The sequence below is a fragment of the Cupressus sempervirens genome, chromosome 5 (genome assembly GCF_028749045.1).
Source record: "Cupressus sempervirens isolate cs-2001-9-10 chromosome 5, ASM2874904v1, whole genome shotgun sequence".
Lineage (NCBI taxonomy): Eukaryota > Viridiplantae > Streptophyta > Pinopsida > Cupressales > Cupressaceae > Cupressus > Cupressus sempervirens.
In genome coordinates, this window is record NC_143122.1 from 1,048,481,367 (window position 1) to 1,048,497,136 (window position 15,770).

Below are 15,770 nucleotides of genomic sequence, written 5' to 3' on the forward strand. Positions count from 1 at the left end.
AATTACACTTGTCTAGATTGATGGTTAGTTGTTCTTCTTTCAACTCAGACAATACAATTCTAATATGCTCTAAGTGTTCCTCTTTAGTCATGCTAAAAATTAATATATCATCTAAGTAGACTACCACAAACTTACCTATGAAATCTTTCAATACCTCATTCATGAGCCTCATGAATGTATTTGGAGCATTAGATAGGCCAAATGGCATGACTAGCCATTCATAGAGTCCTTCAGTGGTTTTAAAAGTTATTTTCCACTCACCTCCCTCTTTTGTTCTTATCTGATGATAGCCACTTTTAAGGTCTATCTTGGTGTAGTTTTTAGCCCCTCCTAGGTAATCCATTAAGTCCTCAATCCTTGGTATGGGAAACCTATACTAGATAGTGATTTGTTAATGGCTTTGGAGTCTGTGCGCAATATCCATGTTCCTCCTTTATTGGGTGCCAAAATAGTAGGTACAACACATGGACTGATGCTCTTTCTTATCAACCCTTGATCCATCAGTTCTTGTACTTGCTTTGCTACTCTCGTATTTTGCTTAGGAGTTAACTTGTAAGGTGCCTTGTTTGGGAGAGATGCCCCTAGAACCAAATCTATTTGATGGTTGATTGCTCTTTGATGTGGTAGGACTATAGGTGTTCCATCTGATATAATGCTCTTGAATTCCTCCAAAATCTGTTAAACTTCATGAGGTATGTCCTTCTTCTTAGCTTCTCTTTCGTCCTTGGGTTTCACCGCAATAGCATAACCCAGTCCTTCTTCTGTGTCAAGAGTTTTCATGAACTCTTTCCCCTTCAACATCATCACATTAGGTCCACTCCCTAGATTATTTGATTCAAATAGTGACTATATTTTATAACTGACTCTATCCTTCTTAAAGGCGTATGAGTTGAGCTCACCATTGTGTGTGGCTTTTCTATCAAACGACCATGGCCTACCTAATAATATGTGACATGCATCCATGGGTAAAACATCACATAAAATCTTGTCTTTATATCCCTACAGTGAACTCAATCCATGCTCGCTCATTCACTAAAACATTTTGCTCCTTGTTTAACCAAGTGACCTTGTAAGGAGTGTTATAAGGTATTTTAAGAATCTTGAGTTTAGCTATGACCTCCTTTGAAACGATGTTATCAATAGACACCAAGTCTATGATAACTTTGTAGACCTTCCCCATAATCTTACACCTCACCCTAAAGAGTGACCTTCTTTTCCTGGGCTCTCCTTTAACTGGTTCTTTAATCAGAATCCTTTTTATCATTAAATTCTCACCACTCTCTAAATCCAACTAGATATTAGGTGACTTCACACTTGAAGCATCTTCGTGGATGTATGCTATTTTATTTTCTCCTTGTGATGCTGATCTCTTTTCAAGACACCTATAGGCTAGGTGCCCCAATTGCTAGTAGTGGTAACACTTCATTATAGCAAAGTAAGATGATAACTTCCTCCTAGTGATCTACCTATGCCTCTACCTCTACTTAAACCACATCTTTGAATAGTATCTCCACTTTTTTCAGTCAGCTTTGGCTTAGCTTGGGACCTACTATCATTACTTCTACCTCCATAACTTCCCCTATGTCCTCTGCCATCTCTATCTCTTCCTTTGTTCTTTGAGGTGCGATATTGCTTCCTCTTTCCTTTCTCTTCCACCTTTAGAGCCATTTGATAGCATTAATGAACTATCTTAGGGGTCAAAAGACTCATGTCTTCTTGGATGGATCACTTGAGCCCATTCAAATACCTTGCCAATTTGATGCTTTCATCTTCCACCACCTTGGACCCCAGGCATAATTTTTGGAACTCTTCAATGTAAGAGTGCACATCCATCTCTTTTTGCCTAAGATTTTGCCTTCTCCTATGCAATTTTATTTCATACAAGAATATAAGCTTGCCTTATTTTAGCCACCATTCCTTTCCAAGTGACAATGGGGCTTTTCCCTTCTTTTTCCCTCTCAGTTTGAACAAATTTCCACTAGGTTAGAGCAATACTTATTAACCTTGAATTTTTGAGCATCAGAGACACCATCACACTCAAAATGTTCTCCATTCCTTCAATCCATTCCATGACGAGGTTTGGATCCATCTTGCCATTGAATAAAGGGATGCCTTCCAAGGCTTTGCTATTTATTATTTTGAGTGCCTTCAAGAAAGGCTCTTCTAGTATAAGAAGGTCTAGTGTTGGAGCTTCTTCCTCCAACTCAATATCTTTCTCTTTGGCTTCCTGCTCTTCTTTCTACTCCATCTTGTGCTTGACTTTATTTTTTGTGTCTTGGATTTCACTTAACAACTATTCAAGTTGTGCCAATCTTTCTCTCAAAGACTTGTTGTCTTCCTCTTGTTCTTCTACCTTCTTCTCTTGTTCTTCTACCTTCTTGGCCAATTCAGCATTGGTCACCATCTTGCCAGGACCACTAGATTTAGTAGGTGACAACATTCTTCTTGCTTTGCACTTACTTTTCCCACACCTTTTATAAGGCTATGATACCACTTGATAGGGAGATGGGATGAGCTAATCACTAGTTCATGCTTCTAGTCTGCTTATGAGACCTAATGTGTCTTATAAGATCACCAAATGGATCTATAGGATCCCTCCTACATAGAGATCCCCCAATCCTAAGCCCTACTCCCTTATCTTGAACAAGCTTCACTCCTTTCCATCTGTTAGGTTCCCATAGTAGGTGGAGAACCCTTAAGGTTTTAAAGTTATTCTAGGTCTTTCTTGACTAATCCTCACACTCAACTTGTAGGGTCATGGTGGTGATATAAGACCTTGTAATACACTTTTTTTTTTGACCAAGGTAACTCAATATAATTACCCTTCTTACTGATTTCACACTTTCTCTTAAAAATAGGGCTACAAGAAGGAGCCCCAATTAGCCCTCTTGTTCCTAGAAATCAAGGATTTCTTCAAATTTCCTCCACTTGGAAATTCAAATTTTCTTCATAAATCCCCATTAAATTTATTAGTACTAACTAATTTTCAAGGTTTTGTACCTCCAAAGTGTCATACAGTACCTCTACAAAATCTAAGGGTTTTGAGGACTTTACAAGGCCAATCTACTGTTTGGATTGGATAGGTGCCTTAATGGATTGCTAGCACCCTTTCCTCCTATCCCAAGGACCTTCACTTACTCCCCTTCAATCTCCATGTTCACTTTTCTAACAATCTTCACAATCTTGCAAGTTGTAAGCTCTGCAACTTCAATGTTCCTTAGCCGAGCATGCTCTGGCTCGCCTAGGGCAAGAGCTTAAAAATGCATCCATGGATTTTGAGGGCCCTTACTTTTGAAAATAGGAAGCATAGAGTACAATCACTATCCCTAAGAGGTTTTACTATTTCTATAGTGTGATATTGAGTTATATCTCTTTTAGTGCCAATTGCTTGGTTCAAGACATCAAACTGGCTGGAAATAAAAGATTTACAAAATATTGAAAAGAATCACAAAAAAAACTAACCTACTAAAGAAAAAATGTCCTAAACAAGTCTATCTACAATTCCAAATGGTATAGTAATGAAATCAAATGATCAAAAACTTTCTTAGCTCTATATTTTGTCTTTTTATGCTAAAAAATCATGCCACATCATACAGTCCATACACTAAATTCTAACATTTGGTAACTTTAGGGTTTTAGAAGCTTATATATGGCTTCTTAGGTATTTTCACACACACTTAGGGCTTTCATTAGCCTCCAATATGCTTGGAAGGGTTTTTGCAAGTCAATCAACAATTTTTTACAAAAATTGCAACTTTTTTGCATAGTAACTTTCTTGTTTGCATCTTTTAACATCTCCTTCTTGCAAAATTGGATGTCCCTTAACTCTCCAATGCTAGAGACCTTTCCTAGGCTAGATACCTATGCTAGGACTCCAATGACAAGGACTGTCTTATATTCTAAGGTCACTTATGACTTTAGGACAAGGAATACTTTGATTCCAAGACCATTTAATGACTTCCTATCTCCTAGCCCATGCTGCCAAAACACACACCTAGGTCCTTAGACCTTTGTTCTAATTACAAAAGCTCTCTTGGAGCATATCATAACAAAATTGAAATTGGCGAGGGCCTTATGTTTCAAGGTGCCCCTGCACCATCTGTCCATATAGTTTCTTGCTAAATGACCAAGTTATTTGCATACATAACATCTTTGGGTAGGATACATTTTTCTAAAGTGAGTCCTCATACAGTTTCCTCCAATATGTCCATATTCTCTTCATAGATAACATGTGTACCATGTGTTGTAATCCCAACTGATAAATGCTCTTGGTCTAGTATTCCATTGCTTTGTTCTGTACTCTGAGGATTTACGACCTTGCTTGTTGCATGCAAAACACTTCCCTTTAGACTTTGGTTTGTCTTTACATTCACTTTCTCTATGACCAAGCTCATTGAAACTGTATCAATTTCCATTACTCCAACATTTGTTTGATGAGTGTCCTATCTTTCCATAATGATTACATGTAGGCTTTTTGTTCTTTTAAGCTCCTTGCTGTGACGATTCTCCTTTTGTAGTGTAACTCAATCCTATTTTCCCTTTGTGTCTCTTGTGAGATAGTAATTCAACCAACTGATTCATGCTTTCTTGTGATTTCATCATTCTTTCATTGGTTTCTTTTTCTGCTCTATGATCATTCTTGAATCCATCATTTTTTGTCCTTAAATTGATGACTTCTTGATTTGCATTTTAAAGCTAATTTATCATATTAGCAATGAAAAATGGTGGATTTCATTACCTTTTTCTTCTAGTCTAGTGTTGAGCAATCTTTTGTCTTCATCTGCTATATCTTTATCAATTTTAGCTTTGTTCTTTTGTTCCATAATTTCACATATATTGACTAAATGAATCTCCAGTTCTCTCTTTAATTTTCCGACTTCTTGCAAAATGAGGTTCCTTCCAAGTAGATCCTCTATAGTTGCATCTACTTCATCTAAACTCCTTTCTCTACAAATATATTCAATTCTTTCTTTTGTATATTAATTGTCATTCATATGCATTGCTAACTCTTTTCTTCTTTTTAGAGATTGAGAGAGTTGATTCTTCAATTTCTTGATTTGTTCCAAGGCCACATGTAGATCCATATTTTCATTCTCAATGTCGTTCTCTAGCTTGTACAATTCCATTGCTTCTGATATTTGCTTTGAATTTGTTTAACTTCTAATAAGAGATCCTTGCTCTGATACCAATTGTTGCAAATGTAATAATGATCAAGTGACGGGGAAGATGAATTAGCAGCCACTAAAACTTCTTTCTCTTGATCTCACTTTATTAGAATACCTAATCTACTTGTATGCATGGAACATAAAGTGACAAAAGTGAGAGTATTTAACATTGATACACCTGTTAGGATGAATCAACAGGTTGATCTTTGTTGTGCAACTTTGTTTGCTGATGAAGATCCTTTGAATAATATAGTGATCACCTAACTGTGATAGATGAGTCTTTGCTTTGCCTTGTACCACTTGAAAGCCTCGTAATTAATCTGCTCTTCTATTATACATATTCACTTATGTTAATAAAATATAACTTCATGATATATTTGGATGAAACAAGTTGTCTTCTTTATATATCAATCCAAATAATAACTATGCATTAGGTTAGATATAATAGCATTTTAATAGCTTCAAAAAAAATTATCAAGTTAGCTTGGAGCTGATACTGGGGTCCAATAGCTTACTCAAGTGATATGGAGACACTCGGGCAACATTGTCAACTTTGTTGACAAACTCAACTAGCTCAGTTCACGTTGCTATGCTTGCTTAGTTCTCATTCTAAAACTAACTCGGTTTACACTAGAGCTTGGTTCACACTATTAGCTTGGTTCATACATGAGCTTAGTTAATACTCTTCTATCTAGTAGCTTAGGCGATATTGACTTCCACGATGACTCAAGTGTTTTGGCACTAATTGATAACATGCCTTGCCACAAGGTCAACAATCTACTACTATAATGTATCTTGTAACATAGATTTTAGTAATTACCCTAACATCTTGTTGTCTAATGTTTGAAAGGATCATAGCTCTCTTATCCCATTATGTTATTGTATTAGTTTGTAATTCTTTCTTAACCATTTTAGTTGCAACAAGGATTATACTTGCATCATCTAATCCAGTGATCAAATGTATCAATTCCTTGGCTATCACTATTGGTACATAGTAATAAATAATATACTACCTTTGACATGAATTAATAAGCTACCTCTAGACCATCCTAACAAAATGTGTTTATACTACAATGAGTTTTCATTTGGCTCACGTCCTTCAGGCTTAAATTTATTCAAGTGCTTCATGTGATTATTATGTGATTAATCCTAGATGTGCTAACCTATCTTCTAATCCTCATCATATAATGGAAAGGTAATTTTCTATATTTTTTAGCTTCTCCATGCAGTAAGTATTCATCAAATATAATAATTAATTACTATCAAGGTGTTATTTATTTATTCTCCCATTAGCAATTTTTTAGTTTTAAGCTACATTTATGACAATCAAAGTCTACATTATTTCTATTTATTTTTAAATTCAAGCTCTTCACACGTGTAAAGATCAAGAACAAGAATACGTACCTCAACTTGTTTATTGGTTTTATCTATTAGTCGTAAGGTGCCTATACCAATTAGATTATTTTATAATCGACTATTATACATTAATATAGTGCATTTACCTTTTGAGACTCCATGAATGTTAATTTCATCCAAACACCTATAAAACAATCCTTCTTTCTAGCTACTCCTCTTTCTCCAGACTCAAACATACACTCTAAACTATTGAAGTTGATGAAAGATCAACCCCATAGCTCCCAAGAATCACCTGCATGCAAACACGTGTCACGTAAGAGAGAAGTAAAAAAAATGGAGTTTGGAAATGCCAGATCCATAGATGAGACATTCTTGATGAGCAAAAAGATGAATTGTTATTATCAAAAGTGAATGAATTAATTACAAAGAGAGATCATCCTTATAAAGGAGATCAAAACCCTAAAAAGGTCTAACCTAGGTTGCATAATAATAATTAATAAAAGAATTAATTATTATATGCCTAAAGTTTAGCTTAAGAAGACTAGAGTTAATTAGAAAATATCTAATTACTCTAACACCCCCCCTTAAGATAAACTTAGGGAGTAGCTAAAAACATAGAAACTACTAATGGGTCTCGACAACAAGGCTTGATGAGGTACCCAAGCACAACCAAATCTCTCAAAATAGGAGAAATAGAGAAAACCACATTGGAAAAATCCTAATAAAAAAAGAGATGGAAAAACATGTTGAAAGAAACTAGTTAAGGAATGAAGAAGCCTCCAAACTAGGGAATGCCACAGAAGATAGGAACCAAAGATGATCATGAAGAGCACCACTGAAGCACATAGAAGCTACAAAGCTCTATCAAAAGTAACTGCTGATATGAAAAACCTCCACTAAAATAGAACTTGACTAGGTAGAGAAGACTGTAATCTACATTGAATCAAGAGGCACACAAAGGCAAACAACTAAACTCAAAGATACAAATGACATGAAACACCAAAGCTTAAAGAGATGATCAATCAAACCAAGGAAGCATGAGAAACAACAGAAGAACCCCCCTTAATGTAGACAAGGGTGAGGTGACAGGCGACTGGAAAAGTGGACCAAAAGAACTGCATGTCAAGGAATCATGATCAAGATGCACAAAAGAGTACATATGTGTGTACTGAGGTGATCAATCTCAGACACATCATGAGACTAATGTCATATAAAGAACACTCACTAGACAAAGGAAGATGGAAAAAAAAGGCAAAACATCAACCCCCCGTGGCACTTTAATCATGAGTAGTGCATGCACAATAAGGCACAAGATATGGTGAATCCCAAGAATACAATAATTTGCATGAGTTTCCTTAGATGGCACTACTCGAATTAGAAGCCAAAACAAGGAAAAATAATCAAAATAAAAAATACAGATGTAAAATGGTACTTTATCTTAGTGAGTTGCAAGAATGTATACAAATGATGTTTAAATAGACTAGAAGAGATATAATACTAATACAATAGATAGTAAAAGTCATGACGAATCATCTGAAGCAACAAAATCAATCCCTGAACCTAAAATAACCAAGATATCCACCAAAATGAAAAAATGAAAAAGATTGAATAGAATGTGTCTAGAGAGAAACTTGGAAGAATAACCAACATTATTGTAAAGAGCTCAAAAATACCTTTACAACGATATAAAGAATTTCCAAATCTGACATCAGATGCTCAAGATATGCCTCCTGAAGTGCAAAACTATACCCCTAACTTTGATAGTAGAAGAAGCCATCAGAAAAACATCAAAACTGAAAATTACCTATGCCACTGTGATGGCCTTAGAACCAGCTTTCTGATGATATCTTATTTGTGGAAAATAGAGTCTATATGCTCGAGATATGAGCAAAAAGGAAAAGGTATGTCCAAATAGAGCCCGAGGAGGCGACATGAACATTGATGCAATGTTGAAACGGTGCTGATGTCAGCAAGTGACGAGCCCAAATTTGATGGTCAAATGGTCTTAAGGCAAACAAATTCTAGAAAAAGACCCCTACCAATTTTTTTTTAATGATTGCTAGAAATACATGTCGGGCAAATAGCGATGCTAGAAGAAAAATTTGGTGGCCAAAGTACTGCCATGTCTCAAAAAAAGATTTGTTGGCAAATAAAATGTTCATGCAAATCAAAACCATCGGTTTACACGGAAAAGCCACCACAATACAGGCAAGACAAAGAAACAACTGATCAAAGTCCATGCATATTGAACAACATGTAATGACTGAACCAAAACCACCAGTCAAGTTATTAATCTGCCATGTGGCATAAAAATATACTCCACACCCAAAACATCGCCATTAATTTGGGAAAAAAATTGCCCATAAAGTGGCCAAACCTGCCATTGCATTTGTGAGAGGGGAGCCTGACTAAGCTAACAAATCCAAAAAAAGGCACAATCATTGGAAAAAGGGCCCCAGATCATGCATTGCACCCAAGACCCAAAGAATCATTCCCAAACCACTGGCAGTCTCCAAGGGCAGATAAACTCCACTAACGTGGCCTTTTAGTCTTAGACCTAGGCCCCGTTTGGTTGGGGAAGATGATTTTTTGACATAACCAAGTTATCTTATAACCAGGTTTTCGAAAACCTGGTTTTGTGGTTTGGAAAGCCAATGGTCCGTTTGGTTGACACGGAAGATGAATATACTATGGACCCCACAATATTATTAAAAAAATTGTCATAAAATTCAAAACCTGGTTTTAATTTCGAATTCCACCTTTTTGTGGGAAGAAACTTCTTCCAATTTTTGACCAAAATTGGAAGATGAAATTGAAAACCAGGTTATAATTTTAACCAACCAAACACCAAAGTTTTTTTGCAAAACCTGGTTTTGCCTCTGATAACCCGGTTTTGGCCCTCATCTTCCAGCAACCAAACAGGGCCCTACGGAAGAAAGCGTTACAACAACCAAGAACACAAAGAGCACTCAAATTCCAAGGAAGTCCACCAAACAAAAAGCTTTGAGTGCCGCCACTTATTGACCCACCCAAGCTCCAATGCAGAGTGCAACACCACAAAGGTCTACCACTCAAGGAGGGAGTTGAAGTGGTTCTTCATGATGTGAGGGAAGTATTTGGTGCCGCAAACCAAAAAAAAGTATCCATTCAACCCCAAAAATAAAGCACCCACAAAATGCCATTCAACCTTGTGTTAGAGAAAACCATGCAAGTCATCAAAACTAGAGAAGGATGTGAAGAGCCCGGGGCATGGTAGAGGACTCGCTGAAGGAAGCCACAAGGGAGAGCAAACTCCAATTAAGTCGATGGTTACGTACTCATCTCCAAAACAATAATTGTTAGTCATCCTCTGAGCTAATTTCAGTATGCTATGTCGCACACTGGGATTTTCTGTCACACTGTGATCTTTAAATAAGACAATATTTGACATGAGAACAACAAGGCATTCACACTAGCACTGAAGAGTTGCCAGCCAACGCCCAAATGCAGATGCCAATCCACAACTCACCACCGAGCAATATAACCCATGCACATCTATATCAACACACTCTGCATGTTCCACCCATGTGACCTATGATTAACCGTTGGGCAAGTTCTGAATGAGATGCCCAATCTTTGGAAAAAATAAATGCGCCAAGCATGCATTGACAGGGGCCTTATTTTTTTATTTTTAATTTTTTGTTTAAAATTAAACAACAAAAAAAAGTATACCCTCTCAAATCTTTTTGAGAAAATAAAAAGACAACCTCTACCTCGTTTTGCATGCCCAGGTCAAAACGCCCTGGATGCAAAATATTTTTGCCTTAGATTTCAACAACATCCAAATGGGAGGTATTTTATATGGAAATGAATCTTTTCAAGCACTCTAAGCTCAACAGTGAGGTTAGTTTTTGCTCAAAGTGCGTAGAAAATCAATGATCCCCAGATCCAATAAAAAAATGTCGAATGCTCAAATCTCTCAAGAAAAAATAGGGGCATGAAGATCTAGAGCTTTGATACCGTGTTGAAGTTGATGAAAGATCAACCCCATAGCTCCCAAGAATCACTTGTATGCAAACACCTATCACATAAGAGATAAACAAAAGCTATGGTGGCTGGAAATGCTAGATCCATAGATGAGACATTCTTGATGAGCAAAAAGATGAATTGCTATTATTAAAAGTGAATGAATTAATTACAAAGAGAGATTATTCTTATAAAGGAGATCAAAACCCTAAAAAGGTTTGACCTAGGTTGCATAATAATAATTAATAAAAGAATTAATTATTATATGCCTAAAGTTTAGCTTAAGTAGACTAGAGCTAATTAGAAAATATCTAATCACTCTAACATAAACCCCATGAACCTAAGATCTTTTGAATTATATTATTACTTTTAAAGTTTAATTTTTTCTTTCTATTTTTTTTTCATTTGTTTGTTTTACCTTTATATGTACTTTTTATATTTCCTAGTGCTCATTATTTCAAAAGGTTGTTTTATTAAATGCACAATTTGTTGCAATTTTATTGAGCTAAAATAGTTCACATTTTTTCACTATTATAATTTTGTATGCTAACAATATTAATAAAATGGTAATAGTAATTCTAAACTCATTTCACTTTTTACAGATAATCCATAGTTTTAAATAAAATTATAGAGAAATTGTACAGTCATGTGCAAAAATATAGGCAATATTTGGCTCTTTATGGAGTGCAAATTTGAGCTCTGTGATATGTACTTGTGTATATTCTTATGCAATTGATTCAATAAAATAAGTTAAAGAAAAAAATGCTTTAATATATGAGAATAATAGAAATTGACCTTTGCTAGTAACTATCTTCTTGTTCATTAAAAATTAGAATCAATTAGGGTTACATGAAAGCTTTAGGTTTACCATACGATGGTGAACAAGGTCCCAAAATGATAGTGAACTTGATGAGGTTATTCCATAGTCACAATTATTTCATCACATCTTCTTGTGTGAATTCATTTTTTAAAACATCTTATACACCATCACTTCAAATAATAAAAAACTTGTCCTCTTGTGTAAGCTCATGCATCTATGGATCTGCACTTAGCAGACAAAAGATTTAAAGCCTCACTTTCCAACTTGAATTCCCAATCTCACAAACCCCTCAAAAAGTCCACCATTTATATACCCATCACTATAAATTAATCTTCCTAGAGACTCAATCCTCACTCTCTCACCTTTATTACTAGGCTTGTGATATGTGGTCATATTAGTATATTTTTCCGACCTACTTAAAATGACATTATAATCACCTACATAAACAAATTAATAAATAAGACAAACAATTTTAAAAGCAAGAAATAAATGTTAAAGAAACAAGAAAATTAAAACGTAATTTTTTATAAAAATAATTCCAAATCACCTACATAAGCAATGTAGAGAGTTCTTGCCCACACTGCAATCATCAAAGTGAAAAATGCCAAGAGTGCAATAAGAGGTCAATGTAGTGCTCATTTGAAATTATAGATGTTAATAGAGTAAGCTACCTTGTAGTTGCTCTCATATCATTTTCATTTATTTGTCTGAAGGCAAAATGATAACCTAAGAACATAAAATAACTTGTTGTTCTTCCTTGGTCCAAGTGCTTATCAAATTTTAAAAATATATATTTTGATATCTTGACAATACTAATCATATTATGAAATTTAATAGGTTAAGATATATTTAATATTGCTTGATTCCTCTTATAATTCTAAGTATTTCATTTTCATACATATGACAAATTTTTATTTTCATTTCAGTAGAATATTTTGGTTTCAAAGTTATAAAATTTTTCGTATTAGAAACATCTATGCGCAATAGTAACGATCTCCTCAACCATAGAATTTATATTATCTATCCTAAATATTTAATTTTTTATCATACCAATTCATTTATGACAACTTAATTCTTAGATCATTTCTCAAGTATTGCTACATTGAGTCACACTCTACTTGTGAATTCTTGGTGTTATATTGTTCCAATTACAAAGTGTAACCCAAAAAATTAATTATTGCTATCAATTAAAAATGTGATGTAACTTGGCTACTTAGGACCTTTTTAGTTGTACCTTACTTCACACACACGCGCGCGCGCGCACTTGGCCCTTTGCCAAACAAACACTTTTCTTAGAAAAACATACAACATATTAAATTATGTATTTAGTTATTAATAATCATCAAGAAAAATTAAGCACAAGAGAAATTCAAATTTGTGGTATTAATTTGATTCTATTTTTTTAATGGTGAATTCTATTACACCGAAAAGGCACATCCATATTACAAAAGGCGAAGCTTCCTTTTGTACATGTTTCAAAAATATTGTTACCTTTGATAAAATACCTTGACCTTTAGGAGAATCATTGTTTTTAAAATTATTTGGTGTGCTATCATGAGGTGAAGATGTCAACTCATTGCACATAGGTGACTTGATGGGAGGTGTGACATCCACTTTATGAGAACACAATATTGTAGGAATCGAACAATGAAGATTTTGATCTTCAGGGATTGCTGATATCTTTAAAGGAGTTACTATCTTTTTAAGAGGTGTTCTAGGAAGGATTTCAATAGGGGGTCTTCTTGACACAATATTAATACAATGTGTGTTTGGTACCATATCAATACTAGATGTACTTTCTATAACTTCAATAGGAAGGGTGTTTTCTATAGGAGACAATAAAGAAGGGTCTTGTAATTTTGTTATTTTATCATTAGATGTAATAAGAAATGATTTTTCCTTTTGATGAGTGGATGGTATGTTTCCATTATGAATTTTTTTTCCATTAAACTTCACGGAAGGGTGTTGAGGGATTAGAAACCCATGAGGACTGCAATGGTCTTGAGCTTTCGACATATCTTGATGCGATGTAGTTTTATTATTAGATGTAATAAGGGATAATTTTTCTTTTTGGTGAGTGGATGGTAGGTTTTCATCATGAAATACATTTCCATGAGAATGTGTATAAGGACATTGAGGGATTGTAATTTTTGCAAGACCAAAATGGTCTTGAGCTTTTGTACTATCTTGAGTATGGCATATTGTTTTCTTAAATAATCGTGAATTGGAGGTTGATTGCATTCTAGGCGGAGGATGACTTGCAAAGCATATAACAATCACTGTGAGGTTATCAGTCGAATTTTCTTTTAATGCATGCCTCACAAGCTCTTGGGAACACTTTATAGGGTCATTACACAACCGTAATTGTTTCCTCACAACTTCTTGTGCAAAATCACTCTTCAAAACATCCCATATGCCATCACTTGCAATAATCAAAAACTCGTCTTCTTGTGTAAGCTCATACATATTCAACTCTGGATTTGCACTTATTGGGCTCAAAAGATTCAAGGCCACACTTTCCAACTTGAACTCCCAATCTCCCAAACCTCTTGAAACTGCAAGTCCACCATTTAGACCATTTATATAACCATCACTAGAAATCACTCCTCCAAGAGACTCTATCCTCAGTCTCTCATCCTTATTTGTAAGGTTGTGATCTGTGGTGACATTAAGATGTTTTCCAGACTTACTTAGAACCGCACGACAATCACCTACAAATAAGACAAACGATTTGAAAACCAATAATAAATATCAAAGAAACAAGAAAATGGAAAGAAAAAAAAAAATTTGTGAAAATTTCCAAATCACCTAAATTAGCAATGAAGAGAGTTCTTCCCCACACCAACACCGTCAAAGCCGTTGTGCCGGCTTTCAATATCCCGGCAGAACGAATCCCATTTTCCGCTGCCGCAAAAGCGTTCGTCATGGCCGCTTCGACGTCATTGGGAAAATTGGGGTCGTCGAGAATAAAGTCGAGGATTTTTTCCTTCACGTATTTCGACGCCTCACCGCCGCTGTGACCGTCAAACACGCCGTAAAACGCAGCGGCCGCCGGCGCGGGCAGCCGGAGATTGTAGCAGGAAAGATTATCAACACAGATATGCTCGTCTTCCATGAATCTCCTCTGACCTATGCTTGCGCAGCTGCCGGAGCGCAAAACGGGCATAAATTGATTACTTGTACTTTGCACTAATTTATCTGTATTTTGCGACAAAATTGGATTTTGGTATGGTTTTCGATCTGGAAAATTTCCGTTCATTTTGGGAGATAATTCTTTGTCGACGCTGATTATTTCCACTTCCATTTGCTTGAAATACAAACGGTGGCGTATTCACTGAAAATGAGAATGAGCCTGATTCATTGTTTGTTTCGCAGTATGAATTTATACTTTTGTGAAACAACTTGCGAAGATCTCAACGGCGTTTGGATGGGGATTGTCATTTTTTTTACGCCGTTTAATGTTTTTTTCAGACATAGTTTAATATATGTTTACTTTCGCTTTTTATTTAAAATAAAAAGAATATACCACAAATTTATTAATTTTTTAAAATAGAACTAGAGTGTGAGTTGGAACTCATCTAATGAAAAAAATGAAGATTGAAAAAAATGTGCATTGTTTTGTGGATTTTATAAATGATACACAATATTAAAATCCATGTTTTTGTTTTTTGTTTTTTCATAAACATTGAAGTATACAATGGCATTTTTATTTTTAATTGTTAATTATTTCGATATAAATAATGTTTAGGAGTTCATAAGATTTGATATTAGTAATGAAAGTTTATGTAGGGTATTTTTTTCAAAAATAAATCTTATATAAAATATATTTATTGAAACATAATGTTTTGGTAATAATAATATAATCAAAATTATCTAAGATAGAATATAGCATACAAGGTACTTTCTTTTCTCAATCAATATTTGGTATTAATCTATATTATCAATTTAGAAAAGAAAAAAATGTGGTAAAGAATTATTTTGAAATTTTTAAAAGAAAAAAGAAAAAAATCACTAACAAAAATACGACGAGTCAATTAGAAAAAACAAATAATCTTTAAAGAATAAAAATAAGATAACTGAAGAACGTTACAAATGTAATTTAATATTGTAAAAACTTGAGCAAACTAATTGTAAAAAATGAGAGGAAACATAAGTCTCTGACTAATAAGTGGCGAGTACTATTAAATCTATAAGGAATAAGCTCCCAATGTCAAAGAAAAGTTGGTAAAGTTTTTGAAAACTAATTTGAGTTGCCATTGGGTACACCAAGTTGCAAGCCATGAAGAAGGCTTGCTAATTCTAAACAACGGTTGTAGGGCAACTAAGTTCCTGCCAAAGACTGACAGAACAATTTTGGTTCAGGGACTATGCTTTTGTGTGAATGTTTAAAATAGCATATGCACTTCTACTTGTTATTTAATAAA

General features: G+C 34.7%; 1 protein-coding gene across 1 annotated transcript; it reads right to left on the reverse strand.

The window, feature by feature from the left end:
- Nucleotides 1-678: 678 nt before the first annotated feature.
- Nucleotides 679-14,650, reverse strand: LOC149559534 (putative protein phosphatase 2C 54). Its single transcript, XM_089831489.1, has 3 exons — nt 14,155-14,650; nt 13,701-14,057; nt 679-821 (listed from the first exon to the last, which is right to left on the reverse strand). The coding sequence occupies exons 1-3, from the start codon at nt 14,648-14,650 to the stop codon at nt 679-681; spliced, it is 996 nt and encodes a 331-aa protein (XP_089687615.1).
- Nucleotides 14,651-15,770: the final 1,120 nt, after the last annotated feature.

Excerpts from the sequence above, each read along its gene's own strand:
- LOC149559534 (XM_089831489.1), bottom strand. The coding sequence starts at position 14,650 with ATGGAAGTGGAAATAATCAGCGTCGACAAAGAATTATCTCCCAAAATG. Across the intron at positions 14,058-14,154 it reads TCTCTTCATTGCTAATTTAG|GTGATTGTCGTGCGGTTCTA; the intron begins GTGATTTGGAAA and ends TCTTATTTGTAG. Across the intron at positions 822-13,700 it reads GAGGAAACAATTACGGTTGT|GGAGTGGACCTAATGTGATG; the intron begins GTAATGACCCTA and ends CAAATAATCTAG.